This window comes from Lynx canadensis, chromosome A3, assembly GCF_007474595.2.
Source record: "Lynx canadensis isolate LIC74 chromosome A3, mLynCan4.pri.v2, whole genome shotgun sequence".
In the NCBI taxonomy this organism is placed as follows: Eukaryota; Metazoa; Chordata; class Mammalia; order Carnivora; family Felidae; genus Lynx; species Lynx canadensis.
Genome location: NC_044305.1, coordinates 28,616,777 through 28,644,747, shown reverse-complemented (window position 1 = coordinate 28,644,747; position 27,971 = coordinate 28,616,777). Strand labels below are relative to the sequence as shown.

At 48.3% G+C, this 27,971-nt stretch overlaps 1 protein-coding gene across 4 annotated transcripts in view; it reads right to left on the bottom strand.

Moving 5' to 3' along the window:
• The window catches only part of STK35 (serine/threonine kinase 35), a 64,914-nt gene extending 47,473 nt beyond the window's left edge, over positions 1-17,441 (bottom strand). For 2 of the 4 annotated variants that reach the window (XR_003967661.1, XM_030309919.1), the window contains exons 1-3: positions 17,112-17,441; positions 15,924-16,521; positions 2,709-3,458 (exon numbers count right to left, since the gene is read on the bottom strand). Coding sequence is in view for 3 of the 4 variants with exons in the window: in XM_030309919.1 (XP_030165779.1) it covers positions 2,746-3,458; positions 15,924-16,521; positions 17,112-17,417 (1,617 nt within the window). In the remaining variant the exon portion in view is untranslated. Of the gene's footprint in view, positions 1-6; positions 2,542-2,708; positions 3,459-15,923; positions 16,522-16,596; positions 16,624-17,111 lie in introns of those variants that run through there. The other 2 variants (XM_030309920.1, XM_030309921.1) reach the window with 2 other exon arrangements.
• Between the last annotated feature and the right edge of the window lie 10,530 nt (positions 17,442-27,971).

Genomic DNA, 27,971 nt, shown 5'->3' with positions numbered 1-27,971 from the left:
TCACTCCCTCCACTCCTAACCTTTACTCAAATGTCACTGTCTTGAGAGACCCACCCCGATCTCTTCCACTGAAAAGTACACCTCCGCCCTCCACCTCTCAGTAGTCTGATGTCCCTTGTCCTGCTCTAAGGCCCCCAGAGTACTGAGTATTTTCGAACATATCACTTATAAGTCCATCTCCCCAACAGAATATAAGCTCCACGACTGCTGAGAATATTTGTCTAGTTTATCTACTGACGTATCTTTGGTGCCAAAGAGTTCCGGGCAAATAGTTTCCCAATAGTATGTTGAATATGTGGAATTAGCTTCTCTGTCTATAAAACCTAAGTGGGGAGCAGGGGGAGGCTGCACAATAGTTCATCCCAACTCAAGCCTCCGATCCCTGAACTGGCCAGATACAGCTCACAACTATTGTCCTCACTAGCAGTCAGAGCCTGGGGCACTTTGCAGGGCTACATGCCCCATCTTATCTTATGTCAAGGTCATCTATTTCTCCTACCTGAAGGAATCACCCCTATAGGAGCTAAAACTGTGCCCTGCAAAATAGCACAAATCCCAACCGTGGCTGTGCAAATGGAGCCCCGATCTCAATCAGTTGCGACAACCCCATGATTCTAACCCACATTCAGGTCTCTCTTCCAATGACAACCGTCATCTTACTCCAGGGCAAACTTGAATTCTAAGAGCTTTTTTATAAGTGGAAGGGAGGAGATGTGACGGCGTGAAATACAACGAAACCTGGTCTAGCCAACCCTTTCTGGGCTCTGACCCGGCACTGTCTCCTACTGAGCTTTAGGGAGCACTCTTTCTCGGTGGGCAGTGGGGATGAACTGGCCTGGCATCTGGAAAGTGCTCAGGGGTTTTGGAAAGGATTAACCCAGTGACTCAATCCAGAAGTTCAAGAACACTACAGATGTGACCAGGCTCAACTCGGCACTCACCGCCACCAACTAGCACTCTGAGGGTGATGAAGGGGGAGGAAGGGACTAAGAACCAACCCGGGTGACCGACGGCTCTGTGCCCAATGTGACCCCTGGGATTAGCACCACCCCTCATCGCCTCATCTCAAGGATGCAGCGAATTTAAGAGGAGCTCGTTTCCAACCTGCCCTCGTAAGAAAAAGAAGGTAGGAGTGAGGGAGAAATACACCTGCAACTTAAATTAGGACGGTGGAGAAATGACTTAACCCCCTGCGGAGTCGCAAAGGTGAAGCAAAATGCTACTGTGTCCCCCTGGCACATCTGGCGGTTGACGTTCTTTTCCCTTCCTACAAAACTAGGCTGGACGAAGTGAGCTTAATTCACATCTGACCAATCCACCAGCCAGCACTTGTGTCTGCTGCCACGAATCTCCCCAAATTTAGGAGCTCCTTGTGCTTCCACATCCGGCCAGCTGTCCTGCCAACCGCCTGCCCTGAAGACCCAGGCACCGTTCCATCCTCACGGCTACTCAATTTCAGGTTCAACGACATCCCTCATGGTGGGAATAAACTAATTGGTCCGTCTGGTCTCCCAGGCCCCAGTTCAACTCAACTCGCACGTGCCGGAAGTTCTTAATTGCTGCGCTGCTCTGCTCCGCGGGTGGCTCCCAGATGCCTACTAAGTCAAGGCCAAATTCCAGGGTCCCTGGTGCCACCTGATTTCTGATTTCATTTCCCTCGCTCACACCTCAGACTCTGGTCCAGGTGAACTCCCACTGCCACTGCTGGCACTCTGGGATTTGCCACCTCAGCTCCGTCTGCTCTCCTGGCAGGTCACAGTCTCTCTGGTTACCACCGGTCTGCTGTCTCTGCGACCCCAAACCAGGGGAGGTACTCAAAGGCGCAAGGCTGCCTGTCTTCAGGTCCTCTGCAGAGGCTAGTCCTTTTCCCTGCAATGCTCCCTTGACCCCCAATTCCCCAACTCCCCTAAAAGGCTCATTTCCCTTCCTATCAGTTCTCCTTTGTGGGAAAGCAACTACCGATCAATGTTTCTCTCCCCAACTAAGCTGCAGAATTCATGGGGATGGGGCCATTTTCTGAATTTGCTGACCACTGCTACCCCAGGGCCCAGCACAGCACTCAAACGAAAGCCCGAATCAATCTCCTTAAATAAGCGAAGACTTCCGCATAAGACTATTCACTCGCACGTCATTTACAGGATCTAAAATGGAGAAAACCCATCAGATGTCTAAAGCAGGAGAAAGGTTACGTTATGGCACATGTAACGGAATGCCAATGTTGGAAAACTGTACTTTCAAAGGATCACATGGGGAAATGCTCAGATTAGCACCGAAAGGGCAGGAAACAAAGCGGTGCCTAAATATAGCACGCTCTAAACCGTGCAGAATTGCACGTGTGACCAGGAGGGATACCATCAGGGGTAGCGTGTATTCTCTGAAAAAAACTGTCCGTACCTCTTTTGTACATTTATTGATCAATGGATGAGGAAAAGGGATTTCTAAAAACCTCGAGACGCCGCGCAAATGCAACGTCCACTCGGAAAACCTCGCTAGACTTTCGGGCTCTTTCTTCCTCCACCCCACAGATCTCCTCCTCGTGACCTGTGGGGGGTGGGGGCAGGGGGGGGTCTCTGATCACAAGCACTTTGTGGCCTTTCACCCTACAATCTGCCCCTCCCCCCCCCCAACTCCACGGGGCTCCCTCAAGGGCCCAGGATGAAGGAACCAGTCCAGGAAGCGTGCATGCAGAGCAAAAAGAGTACACTCACCTAGTTTCAAAACACTCAAGATGCTTTGCCCTGAATTTTAAGCAGCACATGTGACCTGGTCCATTCTGGTTTCAAGTTCAAAGGCATCAGGCCGGTCCTGTGGGTTAGCAGCTAACATATCTTTCAAGAGCTGCTTGATCCCCTCAGACATGGAAGTCCTGCGTTTCTGGGGGATGTGCAACTCCATCTTTGGGTTTTCTAGCAGCGCCTCGCCAACAGGGACGATTTCGGTCCCCTGTTTGATATAGGTCCCCAGGAGCTCCTTCTTGGTCTCAGAGTCAATAAAAGTGATTCTTTCTATCATTGCCCAGATGATAATGCCCAGGGCAAAGATGTCGGCCTTGGCTGTGTAGTGTCCCTCCCAGACTTCGGGGGCCATGTAGAAGTCGGAGCCGCAGGCTGAGGACAGCCAGTATTTATTCACATTCACATTTTTGTGGTCTTGATGGCCCTCTTTTCCTCGGGGGGCTAACCCAGCACAGACCTTGCTTAGTCCAAAGTCTGCCACCTTGAGGATGGGGGTGCCAGACCGCTCCGTGATGAGGATGTTGTCTGGCTTTAGGTCCCTGTGCACGATGTGGTTTTTGTGCAGGAAGGCAATGGCGCTCGTGAGCTGTAGCATGAAGCTTTTGTTGGTAGCTGGGTCCGGCCTCCGGGACAGGACGTACTGATTCAGGTCTCCACCTTCACAGAACTCCATGACAAACCAGAGATAGCAGGGCTCCTCAGCATAACCCAGGATCCTTTCTCCTAAATCAAAGAAGACCGGAAAGAACTTGAGTGCCATGGACACATTCGCGTCACCAGTAAGGCGACAGGCACGCGGCTCGGGAAGGGAAGAGTGACACGGGTGACAACGCTCTGGTCCAGGAGGACCCGCCAAACTGGCACTGAGCCAACACCGCACAAGCAGGCCCATCTCTAAGCACGCAGGAGGAAATCAGGGTCAACAAGGTAGGAGCGGCACGGGCTGCAGGGGCGGGTGTTAGACACCTGGCTCTGGAATCACCCGGCGCCTGGGTACCAAGGGGCTTACTGCTGGCTGGTTGGATGAATAACCAGGAGGCAACTGCCCTCGGTCCACTTGTCCAAGTTTGCTTCCGCTGCTTCACCTGTAAACGGCCACATGTAATCACTCGCAGAATACCTATACCGGCACCTGCCATTCAATTCGGTATTTACCACTGCCCAGGAGGTGGGAGGAAACAGCCCCATCTTACAAGATGAAGAATCTGAGGCTCACAGAGACTTAAGAGTCCAGGGACTCAAATGCGTGACTAGGAAGCCATGGTATCTCATTACCGTGCCTCCAGACAGCAGCACGCCCCCACAGCTTGCGGGGCTGCAGGCCAGACAAGGGCAAGTGTGCACGGAGGCCATCAACGGTCTGTTCATCCACTCCAAGCGAAGGACCTTTCCCCCCACCCCGCTCTCCTATAACCAGTGAGTCTCTTGTCAATGCACTTAGAATGGCACCACAATTTTATTTCAGAGGCATACTCCAACCAGAGTTTCCTGCTCACCCACATCTGCCCAGCACAAGCTAGTTATATAACAGGCCCCTGTCTCCATAAAGTTTAGCTTCAGGGACATAACAGGTATCTAGAACGGCAAGTATCTTAAGCATCTGCATTGAAGTCAACTTTTATGAACAGGGAAGGGTGGGTGGGAGTTGCCAGACCTGGGAGTCAGGAGGGAGGCGGAAGACTGGAGTTACACCTAAAGGACAGGCAGATCAGTGGGGATAAGCAAGAGAATTCTAGGCTGCGAGACGGGATGGATAATGGAACACAGGAACAAACGGACCAGAGGCGTAAACAGGAAGTCTGGAGGAACAGTGGGGTCCAAAGTAGACGAAGGGGTTAGAATCAAACTGTGTCGGCCGGAAACTCCGGCTCTGCCTTTCCAGAAGTCTTTCCTTTGGACCCAAAGAAACTCCAGGAAAGTTGGTGACTGGCATCTACGGACAAATCCCAATGTTCTTTATAAAGCAATTAATGGCCCATGGAGTCCTTTGGTGGAAGTTACTTGAGGACTGGAACTGCCCCCAGAGTCTAAAGAGGCAGATGGCTTATGTTGCTGATGAAAAGGCTGGGCCCACCGGGGGTGGGCATATGGGTCATTCATGATTGAGCCAATGCCCGAAGACAGTCCTCAGATCCCTACCAGTGTCCCCACTCCCCCAGAAAGCAAGAGTCACACCTCTTCACGCAGCCTCCACCAAGGCAGAGTCCTCCAGAAGCCGCCACTCTGGGTGCTCTAGGGTGAGGCAAGACCGATAGATGAACAAGGAAAAAGCTCTAGGTTTCTGACCACGATCTGTCAGACCACACTTCCCCTGTAATTATATAATTTGTTTAGATTACTCACAATCAAAGCAATACAGGTAGAACCAGTTTAGGGCAGATGGGTGTTGTTGTTATTATTATTTTTTTAAATTAGCTTGTTCCCACCTCCTCATCCTCTTTCTAGGTCACTGGCTCTGATGGGCTGAGGTTCTTTATCTGAAAACACTGCAAGATGATGCAGTGATCTGAAGCCCAAATCAATCCAGACTCCAGAGTAAAGACTCATAAAAAGGAGGGCAAGAGAGGTTTACTGGTGGTACAGCCAGAAAGGAAGCGATTAAAAAGCCATCAAATTCCCTCGGCAAGGGCGACCATCAGAAAACAGTGAAACTTTTTCACTGAAAGTGGGGAAATAGAGGGTGGGGAATGGTGATTACTTTATATACAAAGTTGGTAACCACGGCAACTAAAGGCAAAAGAAAACAAGTCGGCAAAACAGACTACACTGTAGGTCCAGGTTGGAAGAACCCGGGGCGGGGGGGGGGGGGGGGGGGGGCGGGGAGGAGAAGGGTACGTAAGTGCCCTAAGCAGGGAATGGGGGGGAGGAGAGGGGGGTAGACGGGCCCCAGGACTGAAGAGCTAGCACTGGGGGGAATGATTGAAGCCCAGAAGGTGCTACAGGGGGGGCTGCTGGATGAGAGGTCAGGACGAAGCAGTCTCAGAATCAGACACAGACAGCATCAGCGAGCATGACAGAATGGAAAACTGGGGAAGGCGGCTACTTGTCCCAGACGCAAGAAGCCATTTCCCTGCACAGGCACGGGGTCGTGGGCTCCTTTCGTAAGAAAACCACAGCATGTGTTTTCACGCAGGAATCCCCAGCTACCTACTCATAAACATAAGAGAGGCATGTGAGAATTCCAGTCCTTTCCTCCGGGAAGACTGCCTACCTGAGCCCCTACCTACCTCACAGCAAGAGGGAGGAGGGAGGGGACAGGGCACTTGATGCATTTTTGTGGAGATGCAAGGCCGGGCAAAGAAATGGGAAAGGTTAGGAGGGGAGACTTAGAAGATGAGGAGTCTGGTTTAGACACCAGCTCTGCCCACTGGTTAACTAGGTGGTTCATTAGTTCAATGGAAAACAAGGAGGGCCGGAGATACCATGGAAAGATGGCTAGAACCGTGGGCAAAGGTTGGGAGAGATGGCCGAACCCCTCTGAGCCTCTGCCTCATCTGCCAAACGAGAGGGACACCTACACCACATATTCCTGGGAGTTAAGTCTCAGGCAAAAAATACACTTCGCAGAGCCTAAGATACTTTGGGGAAAGGACATCCTAACCATCAGTAACATCCCTCCTGGGCCTCAGCCAAGTCCGAGGAAGCCACCGATTCCAACAACCCCGGTGCTGTAGACCAGAGTGAAGCTCCCACATGTTAGGACCCTGGAATCAGAAAATGAAAAGTGGAAGATTCTGTCGTGTTGCTCAGGTTCTTACGAGCCAAACCCATGTTCTAGCCAGACCAGACGGTTTTGAGGTGCTCTCTCCCTATAAGACCTCCCTTCTTCCCAGATCTCTGCAGGTGCATCTGAATGCGTACCTTTGGGTCCTGCCTGAATGCCAACCGACTGGATGCCTGCCTGATCCCCCAGTAACTTCCTTCTTCCCACCGGCCACCGCCCTAGCCTTGTAATTTACCAAGGTGACTGCACACCGGGAAGGAAAAAGGCTCAAACCTCCAGGGATTACCAAGCACGGATTCCCGGAGACACATTGCTGGGGTCCACCAGTCAGCAGGGGGCTCATGAAGGTCAGGTGATCCAAGGGAGCTTCGGCGCCCGTCCATCTCCCGGCGGGCCCAGCGGTCACCAAGCCACCCCATGCTTATCCCCAATTTCAAGATGTATAAGTGGAATACACATGCGCCGTCTAGTAGAAACCCCACATGAAGCTTACAGCTCTTTGAATGGATAGAAACGAAAGTAAATTTTATAATTCCTTTGGTGCAGCCTGACAGTTCTGTAAGGTGAGGAGTTAAAAATTTAGCTTCCCCAAGGCGGGAGAAAAGACTGGTACCTGGAACTGTTCAGGACTTGGGAGAGGCCACTGGCCTCTGGGTCCCAGGCACCATTTAAACGTCAACGTGGGAGCAGTCTCATCTCTCCGGACACTGTTTAATAAGGTGGGGAAACTAAGAGGAAGGTTAAGTAACTTGCCCAAGATCCCCGAAATGACTGGTTGGGTAAGATGTGAACCTCCATTGCCAACTCCTTCCACCACCCAAGGCTGTCGCCTGGGTCCCAAGAAATGCAGCTTGATTAAAGCGAGACAGGCCCACTTTCAGGGTAGTTTGGTTACCTTCCCCTCAAGGCCAACAGCCAGGAGACCACCACATAAACTCTACGTCAAAACGTATGCTAAGCCACAGCTCACAGGAAGACAGAGAAAATGGGAGGGGGAAAAAAAAGTCAAGCAGGTGTCTCCTATCTCATTACTCAGGGGAATAGGTACTGTTGGCATCTCCCAACAAAAATGGGGCCTGCTTTGTTCAGAGACTTGAGGCCAGTAGGCTCAGCATAAGGGTAAGTCAGCGTGAGCTTTGGGACAGCAGCAACCTCCTAGAAAGGGATACAAAATCCCCAGGGATTTAGAAGCCTCTACCCAAAGCTGCCTCCAGAAGTTGGATCTCCTTGCTCTAGTTCATTCCATTTAAACATTTCCTGGGCACACACTGCTGGTCAGACACCAGCCCCGAGATAACCAGTGGTCTCTGCCCTCGCAAGGGATTCTGGTCTTTCGACGCGGAATGACCAACCGCAGCTAAGAGAGCAAGGAATAGGCCACAGTTGTGCCCGAGGAAGCGAAGCGGGAAGGGTGGTTAGGAGAGAAGAAAGGCAGGCTGCAATCACTCAAGAGTGACCCCTGAGCTGGGTCTCCAAGGATGCAGAACGAACACATCGCACAGGGCGGGTGTGAGCTTGCAGAGAGGGACCCAAGGAATCTGGGGGTCAACGCAGAAAACGGAGGAGGAGGTGGGCAGCAATGAGGCTGGGAAGGATGCCTGAGTTGGGTCCGAAGAACCGGTGTCTGGCCGACTGAAGGATTTGAACTTCGGCTCTAAGAAACAGGCAATAAAGGGGCGCCTGGGTGGCTCAGTCGGTCGGGCAACCGACTTCGGCTCAGGTCATGCTCTCACAGTCCGTGAGTTCGAGCCCCGCGTCAGGCTCTGTGCTGACAGCTCGGAGCCTGGAGCCTGCTTTGGATTCTGTGTCTCCTTCTCTCTCTGCCCCTCTCCCCTGTTCATGCTCTGTCTCAAAAATAAATAAAAACATTAAAAAAAAAAAAAAAAAAAAAGAAACAGGCCATAAAAGTTGTTGGCATATTTTAGAAGGATATACTGCTTCCTGAATCTTAAGTCACTGATTTGGAGACATACCGTTTACGTTAAGACGTACAGGCTGCTGACAACCCTACCACACGCGACTGTTGAAGCTGGTTTCTGACCGCCAAGATGGCAGGGGAGGGGAGAGAAGGGCACGGAGGGGGAGAGGGGGAGGTCTCGGGAGGTTTAGAATCAACAGAACTTAGGAACATCACCTGTCCTCTGTGATGGAAAGGAAGAACTGAGAGAGAGCCCTGGCCAACCCTCTTCTTACTCCAAACCCCTATCTACTTAGACCATAACTGTATCCCCATTTCTGGGTGAGGACACTAAGGCTCACGATTACATTACTTGCCTGTGGTCTCACAGCTAGTAAGAGGCAGGGCCCAGTCTCTACAGCCTGGATTCCTTTTTAAGTTCAGTTTTGAGGGAGAGAGAAAGAGTACACGTGGGGGAGGGGCAGAGAGAGAAAGAGAGAAAGAGAGAGACAGACAGACACAGAATCCGAAGCAGGCTCCGGGGTCCGAGCTGAATGGAACCCCTAGCCGTTCTACACCCCCTGTGGCGCAAGGTCCCTGTTAAGTTCAGGAACGTATGCCCCCAAGGAGTTTAACGTTCACCAAGTCCCTAGTGTTGATAGACCAACCACGCAATTTTCAGCGGAGCACTAATTAGGATTTTGACAAGTCTTCAAGATGCTCCATCCATGTGACATAAAAAAATCGTGATCACTCTAGGAATTTATTCTAAGAATACCAAAAAGACAAAAAAAAAAAAAAAAAAAATCCTATGGCCGACAGCAACAAGAAGGGCACAGCAAGCGCCCAAAGCACCAGAACTGGTATTTGATACAACAAAGTAAAAGTGAAGGACTGGATGGGGCGCCAGGGGTGGCCCAGCCGGTTGCGTGCGTCCCACTTCGGTTCAGGGCGTGATCTCGCGATCCGTGGGTTCGAGCCCCACTTTGGGCTCTGTGCTGACAGCTCAGAGCCTGGAGCCTGCTTCGGATTCTGTGTCCCCCCCACCTCCTCCCCCCCGCCCCCACATCTCTCAAAAAATGAATAAACGTTAAAAAAAAAAAAAAGTGAACGACTGGAAAGAGCCCAAGAAGGGTTAGTGGATAATTATGGTATTGCCGCTTGGCTGAATGCTTTCAAGGGTCGTGTTATACTTCTAATTTACTTAAATAAGTCAAAAGAGGAGGTCACATACCACGTCGGATGCCAAGTTTAATACAAAATTTTAAAAATAAAAAGTTATAATTTTTTCTAAGAAAAAGGGTTAGGAAAAAAAAAAAATCGAGAAAGATGAACTCCCAGTCTCAATGACCTTGGGCTGTGTCAGGTTACTATAAGGAGGCTGGGTCCAGTATCAACACACAGGGTGTGTTCAAAGTACTTCACAAGATTAGTCAAATGTCATTGTGCTCTGGACAATCAACCCCTGATGGTGGCTGCCAAGACAAGACACAGCATCCTACAGAGGCCAAGAGGCCAAGAACCCAAGAAGCCGCAGGCCTAACAGAAAAGGACAAGGGCTGTGGAGCCAGCCAGGCCCAGGGTCGACGCCCCCACTCTTCCACTTACATGGCTATGTGACCTCTGGGCGAGTGTTGTAAGACCCTATGAGTTGGTTTCATTTCCATCAACTGGGAGACCTCTACCTCCTGAGGCTATTGGAAGGCTTAACTGTGACACAGGAAGCATTCTGCACGGTACCCGGATGCCAGAACAGACAACTACTGGGCATTAATTATGTTCTTGTGTCTGGACACCACTGGTGGCCCTCTGACAGTCATAAGGCAGCGTGTCAAGGATGCGGAGATTGGAAAGAGCATCTGGATGTAAATCTACAGCTGACCCTTCGCTGATAGTACTGGACGAGTTACTTGACCTTCCCAGATCCGGATCTTTCCACGTAGGAGACGCGGCTACAAACACACACACACTTGCAAGTGGGAGGATTAAAGGAGACAAGGAGCATGAAAATACTGAGGCCAGCTCTTAGTTCTAGAACATTAGAGGGGTCTTGTTAGAATGCAGACTCCACCAGCCAGGCAGGGAGTGGGAAATAACCCTTGGCGGCCAACTCCTTCCTCTCTCCACCCGTGAGGGCCTTACCGCTTCCCCACGCCTCACCTCTTGCCAAGATTGCTTCTGTTTACCCTTTCACAGCTCCTCCTTCCCTCCCCTAAACACAGTCCACCTTCCTGGCCGCCACTCATCTAGAGCCCCTCTCACAGGCCATCCTGAGGTAACCTCTGCTGTGCTCTGTTTATCTCCTCCATTAGACTGGGCACTCAAGGCAGAAGGAAACCAAGTCTCTGGCCTCCTCACGGTGTGCCTCACACACAGTAGGTGCTCAGTAATTGGGCGAAATGAAGCCAGATGAGAACTGTGAGAGGCTTACAACAACAGCAAGGAAAGTTCCAGTAGGAAGCATGCAGAATATGTACATTTTTTTTTAATTTTTTTTTTTTCAACGTTTATTTATTTTAGGGACAGAGAGAGACAGAGCATGAACGGGGGAGGGGCAGAGAGAGAGGGAGACACAGAATCGGAAACAGGCTCCAGGCTCCGAGCCATCAGCCCAGAGCCTGATGCGGGGCTCGAACCCACGGACCGCGAGATCGTGACCTGGCTGAAGTCGGACGCTTAACCGACTGCGCCACCCAGGCGCCCCCAGAATATGTACATTAAAGACAACTAGGTAAGGGTCCAGAATTCTGGAGTCGCTAAGGACTCTACCAAAGGCCAAATCGGAGTTGAAAGTGAACGGATGTTTTATAGGGGGTTGAGCAATTCTTAGGAATTTCCACTATAAAAAGCCTACCCAGTGCAACTCAATTAGCCAAAACTCTCGATTAAGCAAGGGCTGTTCCCGTCTCCCGAGGCCGATATCTACAATTCCCAGTGCACACAGAAGGCAGTCAGTAGTGAGAGAAGTCTGCGTGGTTGTCTCCGGACGTTCACGAGCAGACCAGAAGGGAGGTAACAGGGTCCCTGGCAGCTGAGACACAGGGGAGGCCCCAGAAGTCAGCAGTGCCAAGTACTGATTAGTACATAATTAAAAACAAACAGTAGCCATTAGTTTCAGAGTAAAATGTGATTATGCCCATTTAACCACCAAGAAAAACAGAAGCGCACCCAGAACTTAAGCCACCTGTCCCAAGAGCGCGGCACAGCTGGTCGGGAGAATGGAGTCGAGCCCTAACGCCCGTGCTTGGTTATTTGCTTGGCTGCTTTACACCGCTCAAGTTCACAAACTTCAGTCTCCCCACTGGTAAAACAGGGGTAACTGCAGGACTCACTTCTACAGTAGAGAATTCAGAGTTGCTTTCTAGGGGTCTGGCCTAAGGTTTTCCTAGGCACTCAACAGGCTGGGGCGGGGGCAGCTAAGACCCTGGTTTCCCATCCCACAGGAACTCTGGCCTCAACTTACTTACTCTAGTCTACCTTCTCTGTTTCCCCCGTGTCTCCCCACTCCAGAGGGAACCTCTGCCGTTTGCTAGGCTACCCATCACTCACGACCTTGAACTGCGGTCACTTGGGCCTGTGTCTTCTGCACGCCCCGTGGAGGGAACTTTGCAAAGCCTCTCCCAATGCAGTGCCTGACTCACCGTCACCACTGGGCATAGATGCACAGACAAGACTTCCCAAGGACCTAGATTCCCACCCCTGTGAAGCCACCTAAAGATCTCTTGATACAGTAAACATGAAAGTTGGTGAAGCAGAACTTGTGTCTTACCAAGATGGCATAAGCCAGACCCCCAGCTTTTCCAAACTTACTTGGTTTAACAAGCCTTGGGTTCGTCCTGGAGATTATATGTTATATATATAAATATATATATATATATATTTATCTATAAATATAAATTTATTTACATATATAAATTATATATATTAAATTTATATATAAATATATTTATTTACATGTTATATATATAAATATATTTATTTACATATGTTATATATATAAATTTATATATATAAATATATTTATATATACATCATTTGTTGCTGTTTGTCAGAAGGATCAGCATGTGCATTAGAGTGTGCCAGAATTTGAGTTTAGGTTGACAGTGAGTCTTAAGTCTTAGACTTGTCTGCCGTCTCCTAAGCGGCAGCTACCTTGAACTTAGTTTTAGGTGCATTTGGGACAGGGTCCTTTGGCAATGGGAACAGGGGATAAAAGCAAGCTGTTGATGTTTTAACTCCTGTTTTTTGTGAAAAGTACTAAAAAAGCTAAACAAAGACATCAACTCATCAGCCAAATAATTTACAGGATTGTTAATCTGGTTTACAAAAGCCTGGGAGGCTGGTTTGAATGCTACCACTAACTCTGTAGGGGGGCAAATCCTCATTTCTAGGCTTGTTTCCGTCCACGGACTCTGAAACTTCTGTTCTCTACTTAACACAGAGACTTGTTTGGTCCATGTTCAGAGAGAAGGGAACGACATAAGACACAGAAGCTACCAAAAAAAGTTGGACAGAACCAAGAACTACATTAAGTTTCTCTTTTCGACATTGGATTTATAGGTCAAATGATTAAGACTGTAGAGATGCCTACCGTGTATTCACTAGACAGCAGATACTGAAGGGGGAAAAAACCCAAACTATTCTCTATTTGGCCCAACTGTGAAATAAATCCCCTTTCTTTACCTATCTACACGGTCCTACGCATCCTTCTTTCAAGCCTACCTTCTCAGCCAACTCCTGGCTAACTCTAGATTATCATTCCTGTTAATCCTGTGCAACACTCTGTAGAAAGCCCTCGTTAACCAACTTACCTTTTCCTCAGGTGACCCTGATTAGCACTTAAAGTCTTCTACAGGTCCTCAAACTTTCCCAATTTAGGTTGCTTTGGGGGCAAAGATTGTCCTTCCCCCCCCCCCCCCCCCCCCCCCCCGCAATCCCCAGAAATGCTACTATGGGGACTAAGTAAAATTATGTAGATTTGGTTCAATTGAGGCTTTAAAATCAGATTAACACTTTTTTGGCCTATTTCAAAATTAGTCTAAATTGCAGGAGACTGGGCAAAAGGTGACCGCAGAAGTTTGTTTAATGACAGGGTTGAACCAGATTATCTGTAAGATTCCTTCCAGCTCGGACATTTCTGAGTGATAACAGCATACTGCAGCGCCCCAGGGCAGTTTAAGACTGCAAATTTTGGAAGCTGAAGGCAAGGAAAGCTTAACCTAGAGTAAAGTGGGCCTTTTTGTTCTTTACTTTAATACTAATAGCAGAAAACAATGCCTATTTACAGCTTGCTAAATTTACATTTGACATGTAAATGTCAATGTTAGTTTCAACAGCTAGGTTGTCTACATTTCCTTTATTGCTCTGAGCCCAGAGGGTTACCCGACCCACAGTAGAGGCTCCCACACTTTATAGAAGACTCCCTACAACTGAAAGGGACAATTAAAGTGTGTGCCCTAAAGCAAAATTAATTTCCTTTCTCTAGACCGGTTTTAATTCACACAAAGAGGTAGAAAATACCAGTTTTTCCCTCCACCTGGTGTTACGGTCAAGGCAGACAACAGGATGGGTTCCATGGTCAGACAAGTTTTTCAGAAACTTGAACCTGAACACAGTGAATCTCAAGAGGGATGATGACAGAGAATTCAAAGTGTGGACTGAACTTGCTGAGGCTGCTAGTTCCTCCTGACCTGAGCACTTAGGGACATTCCCAGAGTGCACCGCAAGCTTCAGGACATAGGCACACTTATCTTCCGGATAGAGGAATGCTCCCCACAGGTTTTAAACAACTTGTTGTAGGTCTCATGTAGTGAGTTCAGACAAGCCAGGACTGAAAGCGAGCCTAACGCCAAAGCCTATGGTATTAACCACCAGACTAGGCTGCGGCCGTTTACCATGGAGTTTTGACAAATCCGACATGCGAGAGAATTCGAACAGTATCTATAGGCAAGGAGAGGAAGTCAAGACTCCACACCCAGGTGGAAACTTCGAGATTGGCGTCGCGGAACTGAGGGTAGAAGGGGACCACTGGCCAAGTGTGAAATCCCACATCCCAAGGCAGGGGAGAAGACAGCCTCAGAACGGAAGCGAAGAGGGAGCAGAACACAGGTGAGCTCAAATCTCCTGGAAAGTCTTTTCAAAACAAATGTCTTTACCCTGGGGAGACAGGGTGGGCTTTTTAAGGTGGGAGGCAGGGCTGGGCATAAAAAGTGAAAACCTGTTTTGAAAAATAGGACCCCAGGTGATACGGATCATGTCCCTCAACCCACTGTCAAACAACCGAAATGGGACAGAGTTCTCTTGGGATGGGCTGTAGGAGATTAAAATCAGGCAAAAGCTTCAAATAAAATGCCCTATCCAGCCCCACCCCAAATCCTACCCATTCTTAAAGGTCACTTCCACCTTTTTCTCTGGGGAAGTGAGGCATCTTTACCCATTTCAAAGAATCTAGGCCTTGAATCGAGACACATCTGGGTTCACTGTCACTTAAGCTCTGAAAAACTGTGAAGAAACCCAACTTTCCTGTACAAGCTGATTAACCTCATCAACTTCTATTTGTTCACCTCTAATCCTTAGTTTCTTCATTTATAGAAAGAGGAAAGGGTTTACCTTTAAAATTACCCAAAGTCTAGCACCTAGCTAGGACCCAGATCGGTGACCTCTCCCTTGAGAAGGTCTCCTAAGACCTTTCTAGCCCAGCTGCTCTCTCCTCTGAAGAGATCCTTGGCTACTTGTAGTCTGAACCTGAACACTCAGCATGAACTCACGCCCTAACAGCAGCTAAAACCCAAAAATTAGGATTAGCCCTCCCATGACGGCAAAGTTCCCTTGCCTCCCTGGGGCTCCATCTTCACTATGAAGAAAAATACCCCAGACAGCCAGTCTTAGGGAGTTAAGAAAAAGATTAAGTATGTAAAACAGAGGAAAGGAAGAAAAAGGTGTTACAAGTTAGGTGACAGCTCTAGGCCCTCCAAGGGGGTTATTATTCTGCAGGACCCAGAGGACTTAGCCAGGGAAACCCACCAGTGTGTTTGACTGTCCTGGGATGGGCTGGGGGGTCCCCAAGGAAAATGGAACACTAGAAAGTTAAGAGTTTGGGGGTGGAGCTGGAGGGTGTCAGGACATTTGGAACCAGACAGGGAGGAGGTGTGGGTGGGTCCAGTAAAGTTCTTTTTGTTTGCTTTGGGAGGGAAAGAGAAGAGGCCCTAGAGAGGGGGCTGTGAAGTTCTTGCACCAACTCTGAACCCAATCCCCTTCTGGCCCTGTGGAACTTCCAAGTGCTATAAGTTTAATAACAGTTCGCCTTTATTGAGCACTAAGATAATAGTTAGCACTTAAGGGGCCCTTTTTACGACAATACCAGCTAACGTGTGCACCAGGGGCTGATCCCGGGTCCTGAGAGGAGAAGAGGGCCCAAATGCCTGGGCCCTGGGAAGGAGGGTGTGTCTGGGCCCAGGGTGACAGGACCAGGACCAGGGCCTACGGGTCTAGGGGTCAGCCGGGGCCGAGCCATCCAGGGGAGCGGGTCCAGGCCCCATGGGGGCGGGACAGCCGGCGGCGCTCCTACCTTTGAGCGAGGTCTCCACCAGGCGCAGGTAAAGCTGCGAGCTCTTGTTGCCGTGGCTCATGCGCTGGGCTAGCCCGTTGCGCTGCAGGACGCACTCCTCAAACTGCACGACGTTCTGGTGGCGCCGTTTGAGGCTGGTCAGGGCCCAGAATTCGGCCAGCGCCAGCTCCACGTTCTCGGGGGCGTCGCAGCGGATCTTCTTGACCGCCACCCGGGCCCCGCTGCGCCCGGCCACTGCCTCGTAAACCACGCCGTAGCTGCCGCGCCCGATCTCTGCCAACAGGCTGTACCGCGGCCGCGCCGACCCGCCGCCGCCCTCTGGCCGCCGCCGCGCCAGGTAGGCCTCGCCCGGGGCCTCGGCTGCCACCGGATCCATGGCCTGGGCCGCTGCCGGCCTCAGCTTCGCGCTGGGCGCCCGCGGCACAGGGCTTCGCCTTTTCCGCTCGGGGCTTTGTGTACCTCTGCGGGCGCCGTCCTCCTCCCCCGTTTCCATGGCTGCGGGCGGCGGGGGGAGCAGCAACGGCGCTGCCCGGGTCCCCCCTGCCTCATCCCTCCGTCCGGCCCCGGGACGTGGAGGAGCGGGACCTTGGATTGTGACCTGCGGACGAAAGGATTGGTTAACCAACTAGGCCGAAGCAGGGAGGCTAGGAGCGCAGGCCGCAGGGCGTCCCACCTCCTCCTTCTCCTCCTCCGGCCGCCGCGGCCCCTTTAAGACGGAAGCTGCCGCTGATGACTGAACAGGGGAGGGGAGGGGAAAGCGGGAAAGACGAAACCACTAGACTGTGGCTCAGAGGGGGAACCGGAAAGAAAAGCAAAACATCCCCGTCTTCTCAGCTAAACTGTCGCCTAAAAACAGAAAAAACAAGGACCAGCAGTCTTTACAATTTAAGAAAATTGCCTTAAGAAGCAATTCTGACTGTGGAAATCTTCTTCCCTGCCTGGTCTCCTCTGGGATACCCCTCCCCGCATCCCGCTTTAGGTTCTCCCGGGTGTAAACAGTCCATTGAATTAAGCCAGAGCTGAGCCCGGCGGACCGACCCAAGTCCCCTAGGGCGGCGGGTTGGGTTAAAAATTCCGCGTCCCTGAGCCCGCCAAACTGGGGGCCCGATTGCCCTCCCCAAGCGCCCGAGGTGATGGGGGTGGCTCCAGCCTCGGCGCTTGCTGTGACTCCGCAGACTGCGCCCTTACCTGGCCGGCGCCCCTCCACTTCCGGGCGGCCCGTTTCCCCCCTGGCGTCCCGGGCTGGGGATGGTCCGCTCCCGGCCAGGGCTGCCTCCTGTACAGAGCGGCGCCAGAGGCGGCGGCCCGGGCCGAGTGTGCTCCGAAGCCTGCTGCCGCGCGGGGGGTGGCAGCGGCGCTGGCGGGGGAGAACCGGGTGTCCGGGCTCCCGCGGCTCTCCACGTGTTCGCGCCAGCTGAGCCCTTTACATAACCTGTTTATATAAGCCGCACCTCCCGCCCGTACTCGGGCCAGCGGGGGCTCTTGGTGGCCCATCCCCCGGGAGGCCGGTCGAGTACCGCGTCGCCTGGGTCTTGCCAAGGTCGACAGAGCAGCCGCAGCCAGGCGCACCGGGCACGCCGCGCCGGGGCCCAATCACAGGCGAGAACACCCAGCCGACAAAAAATAGGCGCCAAATTCCGCGATCCGCTGCGTCCTCCTGGCCTCCGCGGCCGACTGCGCGCCGCAGCCCCCTCCCTCCTCGCCCTCGCTTGGTGAAGTGGGGCTGCGCGCAGTAGGCGCCTAATAAATACTGATTGGTTGATTGGATTGGTCGGTTTGATTGATTCATAGGTAGTGCCTGGGAACCGCCCGGCCTGGGTTGGAATCCACACCCTGCCCCCCATAGCCCCTTGATTCTGGGTAAATCATGGGCCCGTTCCGTGCCTCAGTTTTCTGTTCTGCAAAATGGGTGATTGGACCTTACCTTGCCAGTGTTGATAGCGCCAAATGAAATATATATAATTTAAATGCATATATTAAGAGTAGCAAAATATATATAAGGTGGCTAATAGGATGCAAGGCTGAAAGTGCTAGTTTGTTCACTGGTTTGTACTCCAGTGCCTAGTAGGTGCTCGTTATTTTTAAGCTGAACCTGTACTAATTAAACTCCTGTAATGTGCTAGGCACTGTTGTAAGTCGCTGCGGAAAGAGCAGTGAACAAGTCAATCTCTACCTTAGTTGAGGTTCTAGGCCCCTGGAGGAGACAAACGATATGGGTGACCTTGTGCAAGTTAATTAACTTTCTTGTGTCTTTAGTTCTCATCTGTAAGATGGGAGGAACCGTAGTTGGAGGAATCACTGTAGTTATACAGTTAAAACAACAGGACAGGGCCTTACACGCAGTAAATGTTAGATATTATTAACTAAACAATAGAATAATTTTTGACATTGGTAAGTATGATGGAGAATGTGAAAGAGTGCCTTGGGTTTGGGAATAGGCCACTTCTGATAATGTGGGCATCCATCGAAAAGACTAATTGTGTGTGTGTGTGTGGGGGGGGGGATCTCAAATTTACATGTAAATTGCAAGAATAGTAAAGAATTCTCATATACTTTTAACCAGAATAACAAATTGTTATATTTTGCTACATTTGCATTACCATATTCTCTCCTGTGTATGTGTGTATAATATGCACATACACTTTTTTTCCCCACAAATCATTTTAGAGTGGGTTTCAGACATTATGCCTCTTTCTCCCACATACTTCTGTGTATATTTCCTAGAAACATGGACATTCTCTTGCGTAATCTCTGTATAATTATCAAAATCAGGAATTTCAACAATGGTATGATTCTTTTAACACCCCTTTAATATTTAAATTTTGCCAACTGGCCCAATAATGTAGCCATTCCCCCGGATCCAATTCAGGATCACAGGTTTCCTTTAGTTGTCCCCTCTTTCTAGTTTCCTTTAATCTGGAGAAGCAGTCAATTATTCAGCCTTTCTTTGTCTTTCATGACTTTGACATTTTTTTTTTTTTTTAAATTTTTTTTTTTCAACATTTATTTATTTTTGGGACAGAGAGAGACAGAGCATGAACGGGGGAGGGGCAGAGAGAGAGGGAGACACAGAATCGGAAGCAGGCTCCAGGCTCTGAGCCATCAGCCCAGAGCCCGACGCGGGGCTCGAACTCACGGACCGCGAGATCGTGACCTGGCTGAAGTCGGACGCTTAACCGACTGCGCCACCCAGGCGCCCCGACTTTGACATTTTTGAAGAGTACGGAGTTGTTTTGTAGATGTCCTTAATTTGTATTTGTCTGATATGTTCTCATGATTAGATTCAGATTATGCATTTTTGGCAGGAATGCCACTGAAAGAAAGTTGTGTCCTGAGTGTGTCACATCAGAAGGCACAGGACATTGGTTTGTCGCAATATTAGTGATATTAGTATCAACTAATATCAAAGTTCAACGTATGAATTTAGGGGGCAGACCTGAAGTCAGCCATGCTAAAAACTAGTGGTAAGGCATTTAAGGAAGAAGGAAAAAGTATAGAAGCCCAAAGGCAGGAAGGAACAAGCTTGATGTTCAACTTTAGCCAGTTGGTGAGTGTGTAAAGTGGTACGACCACTTTGGGGGAAAAAAAGTTTGGCAATTTCTTAGGAAGTTGAATACAGATCTACCCGATGGCCCAGCAACTTCATGCCTAGGCATTTACCCAAGATACACGAGAGTTTATGTTCACAAATGCACTTTCATAAAAATGTTTATAGTGGCTTTTGCCATAAGAGTCCCAAACTAGAAAACACTCTAATGTTCATCAGTAAGTGAATGGATAACTAGACTGTGGTCTTCCTATACCATGAGATGCTGCTGGGGGTGGGGGTGGGGCGGTGGGGAGGCCTGAAGTATTGATATAAGAACATGCATGAATTAGAGTAATTATGCTGAATGAAAGATGCCAGGCACAAAAGAATACATACTGCATGATTCTGTATACGGTTCTTGAAAATGCAAACTAATATACAGTGACAGCAGATTAGTAGTTGGGGTGGGGAGGGAGGTACACGAGGAAAGTTTTGGGGGTGATGGATATGTTTATTATCTTGAAATTATCTTGTGGTAGAGGCACCTGGGTGGCTCAGTTGGTTAACTTTTCCACTTCAGCTCGGGTTATGATCTCGCTGTCTGTGAGTTCGAGCCCCGCGTCAAGCTCTGTATTGTCAGTTCAGAGCCTGGAGCCTGCTTCGGATTCTGTGTGTCCCTCTCTCTCTGCCCCTCCCCCACTCACGCTCTGTCTCTATCAAAAAATGAATAAATGGGGGCGCCTGGGTGGCTCAGTCGGTTAAGCATCCGACCTCAGCTCAGGTCATGATCTCGCGGTTTGTGAGTTTGAGCCCCGCGTCGGGCTCTGTGCTGACAGCTCAGAGCCTGGAGCCTGCTTCAGATTCTGTCTCCCTGTCTCTCAGCCCCTCCCCTGCTCATGCTCATGCTCTGTCTCTCAATAATAAATAAACGTTAAAAAAAAAAGTTAAGAAAATTTAAAAAAATGAATAAACGTTTTAAAAAATAAATAAACATTAAAAAATTAAAAAAAGAAGTTATCTGGTGGTAGTTTCAGGGGAGGGATATGTTAACATCACTTCAAATTGTACACTTTGAATAAGTGCGGTTTTTTGTACATCAGTTTTACAGCTTAACCTCATTAAAGCCGTAAAAAAAAATGAGTTAAAAAGAGTACACTAGATGATTCCATTAAATATACAGGCAAGCAACGCTGATCCCCTGCAGCAGAAAACCTATCGGTGGTTATCCTCGGGGTGGGTGGGAGTTGGACTGCTGAGGGGCGCAAGGGAATTTTCTGGGTGATGGACTTTTATGGGATGTAAATTGTATGGCAATGAAATTGGTTTAAAAGGTGAATACACAAACCCAAATCCCGCCAGGCCATGAACACCAGTGTCCTTACTTAGCACTTCTCAGGACCGAAGGCTGTGTAGTGCTGAGGCAGGGCTGGCCCTGTTCGTGCTGTTCCTGGCCCCAGAAGCTGAACAAGGCCAATGGAGTCTTTCTTCCAGCTAGTTTCCCAACTGAGCCTTTTTATTTTTGTTTGTTTGTTTATTTGAATGTTTTATTTATTTTTGAGAGCGGAAGAGAGAGAGAGTGCAAGCAGGGGAGGGACAGAGAAAGAGGGAGACAACCCAAGGCAGGCTCCAGGCTCCGAGCTGTCAGCACAGAGCCCGATGCAGGGCTCGAACCCATGAACCGGGAGATCATGACCTGAGCCGAAGTCAGAGGCTCAACCGGCTGAGCTACCCAGGCGCCCCAAGCAGGTGCTATTGTCGAATGGCGGCTTGGGAAACCCTCTCTAAGGAGGTGACCGTTGAGCGGAGACCTGATAGAATCCACCAAATGCGTATCTATTGGAAGAGCATTTGTGTCCGAGGGAAACAGCGGGTGCAAAGGAGGCCGGCGTGGCTGGAGCGCAGGGAACCGGAGAAGCCGGAAATGGAAAGAGAGAGATGTGGTAGGTGGGTCGTGAGGCAGGGATGCATGGGCCCTATGAGGACTTGGGATTTATTGAGCCTTTGTGATATACGGAACCTCAAGGAAAGCGAGGGAGCGGGAGGGGAGAGCTGAGGCTCTCACAGATGGTTACTCTCACAGATGGTCACAGATGTCCAGGGGGAGGAGGCAGAGTGCTGATGCTCCTGCCCATCCTGTAGTATTTCAGGGGGAGGAGAACACCCCAGGGGCCACCCTAGGGGTGACTCCCTGGGACAGTGGAGAGCTCTGGGCCTGGAGGGGAGAGTTGGGTGGAGTGGAGGGGTGTGGAAGGAATGGTGGGGAAGGGGGAGAGCTGGCTCTGGTGGGCTAGGAGGGAAGGGGGAAGCAGAGGGAGGGTAGGGCTCAGGTCATGATCTCACAGTTCGTGAGTTCAAGCCCCACATGGGGTTCTGTGCTGACAAAAGCACGGAGCCTGTTTGGGATTCTCTCTCTCTCTCTCTCTCTCTCTGCCCCTCCCTGCTTGCGCTCCATCTCAAAAGGAAAAAAGCAATGCTGAAGCCGGTTATGCTGCCCAGCTATGTGGGAGGGACGCTTTGTCCCCATTTTATGGATGGGAAGATTGGGCCCTGGAAGCTGTTCCATCACAAACGGGTGCAACAGTTGGGATCCGAACCCCAGTGGCCTTGGGTTTGGGTATCCGAACTCGTAACCGTTGTCCTGGTGCTCTCGAGCGTGAGTGCGCGTCGGCATCCCTTGGAGGTGGAGGGCTGGTCAAAAAACCAGATTGCTGGGCCCCAGCCCCAGAGTGGTGGCTCATCAGTAAGTCTTGGGTAGGGCTTGGTAATTTGCATCTCTAGCTAGGTCCCAGGTGATGCTGTTCCTGTTGCTGGTCCAGGGACCACACGTGAAGAACCACATTACATTACGCTGCCCCTAGACTGAGCACAAAGCTGAGACAATTATAAAGGATTGGAGTTCTGGCAAAGAAGTTGGAGATGGATTGGAGCTATTATAGAGAAAACTAAGCAAATAAGACACACAGTGATTATTAAAGCCAAGAAAACAAAAGCGATTCATAAGAAAAACGTTGTAATTATCATAAGCATCAACACTTAGCTGGAGATAATATTACATTGTCATTATAATGTGAAAACAGCACATTGATTTAACCAAAAATTATGATGTAATTATTTGGGGAAAATTGGAGAGGGGGTGTGTGTGTGTGTGTGTGTGTGTGTGTGTGTAGAGAAAGAGAGAGTGAGAGAGAGCGAGAGAGAGGAAAACGAAATTCTTTTTCTCCGTAGCTGCAGATCAATACAAAAAGCCTAAAATGAAAAGATCTTGGAAGTGACCCCATAATCAGGTTTGAAGAGATAACTACAGAATGAGTTATTGCTTCATGGCTGTGACTGGGGGTAGCACGGGAGGTTCTTCTTATAAGCCTTGTAGTAGGGTCCAGTTTGCAGTAGCAACTAACTCTTCAACATTATATATATTTACTGCTTGGATTAAAATGAAATTAAAAATAAACATGGGCATGGAATTTAGCTACCACTGAAGCAGCCTGTCAGCTTGGTGGCGCTGTTCAGCTTCTGGCTCTGACATCCACCTGTCGTCCTGGTATTACCTAAAAGCATCAGAAGAGCTACAAGTAAGTTAGGTACTCAAATCACACCCTGGGGACGCTGCACTGGAGACATCGCATCTCCAGTACGACTCGACAAAGAGGGTCCGAGTCACGGAAAATAAAGATGGAAGCAGTTAGAGGCACCTGTTTCCCAAACTTAATGGATTGTTGTAATTTCGAATGGTCTTCCTATTGGCCGCAGAGGAGGCTCAGAAATTCCAACCTTTTCTCTTCTCCCATCTGAGAATAGCGTAAACATTCTTTGTCAGGCTGTGTGTCCGCAGAACACTGGTTGCTAGGTTCTTAGGAGTTGTTTATGATTTTTGGAAAGATGAGGGAATATAACGCAGAAGTAACAGGGCGAAGTCCCTGATTCTGGTTAACTACTGGGACGGTCCAAGTAAATGGTTGGGGGAACCCGGTTAAAACATCCACAGGCACAAGGCAACAAAGTACACTCGTCGATCAAAGTGTAAAGGATACAGCCTTTGGGGAAGGCAATTTGATAACTCATTGTTTATTAATATAGTTAAAAATTCATATACTTGGATCCAGCGATCCCATTTCTAGAACTTATCCTATAGAAATACCCAAGGATAAAGCAATATATAGGCAATGGGGATTTTTATTGTGGTTGTTTGTAATGGTAAAATATTAGAAATACTCAGGTGGCAGAGACAGGAGATTACTTATATACACATTTGAATATAATGTAGGCATCAGAAAGAAGGAATTGGCTCCCGTATGTACTACCACAGAACAAGTGTTTGCAACATATTGTTACATTAAAAAAAGCAAATGTAAACTAGGATCTATAGTGTGATTTCAAATTTTGTTTAAATATATGTACGTACGTAATCGCTAACCTTCACCGAGTTGTTTCTCTGTATTTGTTGCTGTCCTAAGTGCTCTATTTAGACTTATAGCCTATAAGCCTATAGGGTAGGTTTCATTATCTTCATTTTCCATAGAACATGAGGCATGGGGAGGTTATGTGACTTTCTCAAGACCATGCCACTAAAAAGGTGGAGCTTGATTTTTAAAAAAATTTTTTTTAAATGTTTATTTATTTTTTGAGAGAGAGAGAGAGAACGCACAGAGGAGGGGCAGAGAGAGAGAGGGAGACACAGACTCCGAAGCAGTCTCCAGTCTCCGAGCTGTCAGCATAGAGCCCGATGCTGGGCTTGAACTCACAAGCTGTGAGATCATGACCTGAGCTGTAGTCAGACGCTTAACTGACTGAGCCACCCAGGTGCCCCAAGGTAAAGCCTGATTTTAAACCCCAGCATATCTGATTCCAAAGCTCGTGGTCTTAAACCAGTACATGATATAGCCTTGGTACTTACATGTTAGATTATGCATACATAAAGGAAACATTTTGATAAAGAATACTCTAGATGCCGAGAAGCATTCTCTCCAGGTGGTCCTTCTACTCTCAACATTTTTGTATGATTTGAACTTTTAATGTATGCCTTTTTGGGATTAATTTTTAAGTACTTTTTTATAGATGTGAAAAAAAACAATACAATTCAGTGAAAAATAATGTGCAGTAACGTAGACTGCACCTCATTCTCACTTGCTCAATGAATACTGATTAAGCACCTACTGTTTGTCATTTGGGGACTGAGATGAATAAAATTCAGTTCCTGTTGTGAAGAACTCACTGTAGGGACGTAAAGAAATATCCAGTCTAGGCTTTTTTTTTTTTTTTCTTCTTTAATGGAGGTGTAACTGACACATAACATATTAGTTTCAGGGGTACAACATAAGGATTCACTATTTGCGTGTATTATGAAATGATCACCTCAGTAAGTCTAGTTAATATCTATCACCACGCATGGTTACACAATTATTTTTCTTGTGATGAGAACTTCTTAAAATTTTTTTTTAACATTTATTTATTTTTGAGACAGAGAGAGAGAGAGATCATGAACAGGGGAGGGTCAGAGAAAGAGGGAGACACAGAATCTGAAACAGGCTCCAGGCTCTGAGCTGTCAGCCCAGAGCCCGACGTGGGGCTCGAACTCACGGACCGCGAGATCATGACCTGAGCCGAAGTCGGCCGCTTAACCGACTGAGCCACCCAGGCGCCCCATGAGAACTTTTTTTAAATAACAGTTTTAAGTTTACTTATTATGAGAGAGAGAGAGAGAGAGAGAGAGAGAGATGCAGGGGGGAGAGAGAGAATCCCAAGCAGTCTCTGCACTGTCAGTGAGGAGGAGGAACCCCACTCAAGGCTAGAACTCACGAACCACGAGATCAAATCAAGAGTTGATCGCTGAGCTGAAATCAAGAGTGGGTCACTTAACCGACTGAGCCACGCAGGCGCCCCTGTGATGAGAACTTTGAAGATCTCCTTTCTTACCGACTTTCAAATATGCAACAGACTATCATTAACTATAGTCACCATCCTGTATATTACATCCCCATGTTATTTTCTAACTTCAAATTGTACCTTTGACCCCCTTTACCCGTTTCCCCCACCCCCTGCTTCTGAAAGTGACCACTAATTTGTCCTCTGTATCTGAGAGCTTGGGTTGTTGGAATATTTTTTTGTTTTTGTTTTTGTTTTGTTTTGTTTCTTTTCGTAGGGTCTGCATATAAGTGAGATTATACAGTATTTGTCTTAGTCTGGCCTCTTTCACTTCCCATAATGCCCTCAAAGTCCATCCCCGTTGCCACAAATGGCAAGATCTCCTTCTTTTTTACGACTGAGTGATATTCCTATACATGTATCACATTCTCTTTATCAGTTTATCCACTGACGGACGTTTAGGTTGTTTCTATCTTGTGGCTGTTGTAAATAATGCTGCCATGAACCTAGGGGTGCACGTATCTTTTCCGGTTAGTGTTTCCATTTTCTTCAGATCAACACACAGAAATGGAACTGCTGAATCCTATGGTAGGTCTATATTGAATTTTTTGAGGAATCTTTGTCCTGTTTTCCAGAGTGGTTCCACCCATTCCGGTCTACAGCTCTGCCTGTGTGTGAGTTGGGAATCCTGATGAGCAAGACGGGTTCCCTGTTGATGATGAAATCTCGCTGCATTGTGAAGAAAGCTGCCATGTTCATCAATAGAGTTCTCCGTTGCTGAACGTCATGGTAACAACTAACATTTAAGAAACACTTACCAGGTACTGGTTCAAACACTTCTTACATATACCGATTGGTTGAAGTTCTAACCACGGGAGATACTCTTATGATCTCTAGTTTACGGATGAGGCACAGAGAGGTTAGGCAACTTGCCCAAGATCACACAGCTAGGAAGTAGCTTGGGGAATTTCAGTCCAGGTGAGTGCTTTGAGGAGCACCGCCAAAGATCCCAGCTGGTGGTGGAACATTCAGAATAAAAATAGTATTAACAACCGTAATATTTCTTGTTGCAGATCACACAGAGCTATGTTGAGTTTTAAGTGCTTGCACATTCTTACCTCAGTATTTAGTAGTTGTAAATATAAGGCGACCCTCCCATTTTTCACAACGAGAAGATTGCAAAAAAGAAAGTATTTGGGGGGTCAACTTGAATATACAAATTCCTTTTTTTTAAGTTTATTTATTTATTTCGAGAGAGAGCAAGTGTGCACGTGGGCATGAGTGGGGGAGGGGCAGAAAGGGAGGGAGAGAGGCAATTCCAAGCAGGCTCTGTGCTGTCAGCACAGAGCCTAACACAGGGCTTGATCCCACGAGCTGTGAGCTCATGACCTGAGCTGAAATCAGGAGCCAGACGCTAAATAACCCCACTGAACCACCCAGGTGCTCCTTGAATACATAAATTCTTAAGGCTGTAGATGAAATAATCAAATGTCCATGTAGGATATTTAACTTATCATTTTAGGTATACACGTACTTTTAAGTTTATTAATATATTATTTAAATAATATTTAAATATATATTAAGAAATAATATGTTAATTGAGACGTACTGGGTTTTTTTCCACTCTCACATTTTACACAATGATTTTTTTTTTAAATATAATTTACTCTCAAGTTGGCTAACATACAGTGTATACAGTGTGCTCTTGATTTTGGGGCTAGATTCCCCCCAAAGTGAATCATTCATCACTTACATGCAACACCCAGTGCTCATCCCAACAAGTGCCCTCCTCAATGCCCATCACCCATTTTCCCCTCTCCCCTATGCCCCCATCAACCCTCAGTTTGTTCTCTGTATTTAAGAGTATCTTATGACTTGCCTCCCTCTCTCTCCGTTTGTAATTACTTTTTCCCCTTCCCTTCCCCCATGGTCTTCTGTTAGGTTTCTCAAGTTCCACATATGAGTGAAAACATATGATATCTATCTTTCTCTGCCCGGTTTCTTTCACTTAGCATAGACCCTCCAGTTCCATCCACATTGCTGCAAATGGCCAGATTTCATTCTTTCTCATTGCCAACTAGTATTCTGTTGTATATATAAACCACAACTTCTTTATCCATTCGTCAGTTGATGGACATTTAGGCTCTTTCCATAATTTGGTTATTGTTGAAAGCGCTGCTGTAAACGCTGGGGTACACGTGCCCCTATGCGTCAGCACTCCTATATCCCTTGGACAAATTCCTCGTAGTGCTATTGCTGGGTCGTAGGGTCGTTCTATTTTTCATTTTTTGAGGAACCTCCATACTGTTTTCCAGAATGGCTGCACCAGTTTGCATTCCCACCAACAGTGCAGGAGGGTTCCCATTTCTCCACATCCTCACCAGCATCTGTTGTTTCCTGAGTTGTTAATTTTAGCCATTCTGACAGGTGTGAGGTGGTATCTCAGTGTGTTTTGATTTGTATTTCCCTGATGAGGGGTGACGTTGAGCATCTTTTCATGTGTCTGCTGGCCACCTGGATGTCTTCTTTGGAGAAGTGTCTATTCATGTCTTCTGGCCATTTCTTCACTGGATTATTTGTTTTTCGGGTGTTGAGTTTGGTAAATTCTTTATTGATTTTGGATACTAACCCTTTATCTGATATGTCATTTGCAAATA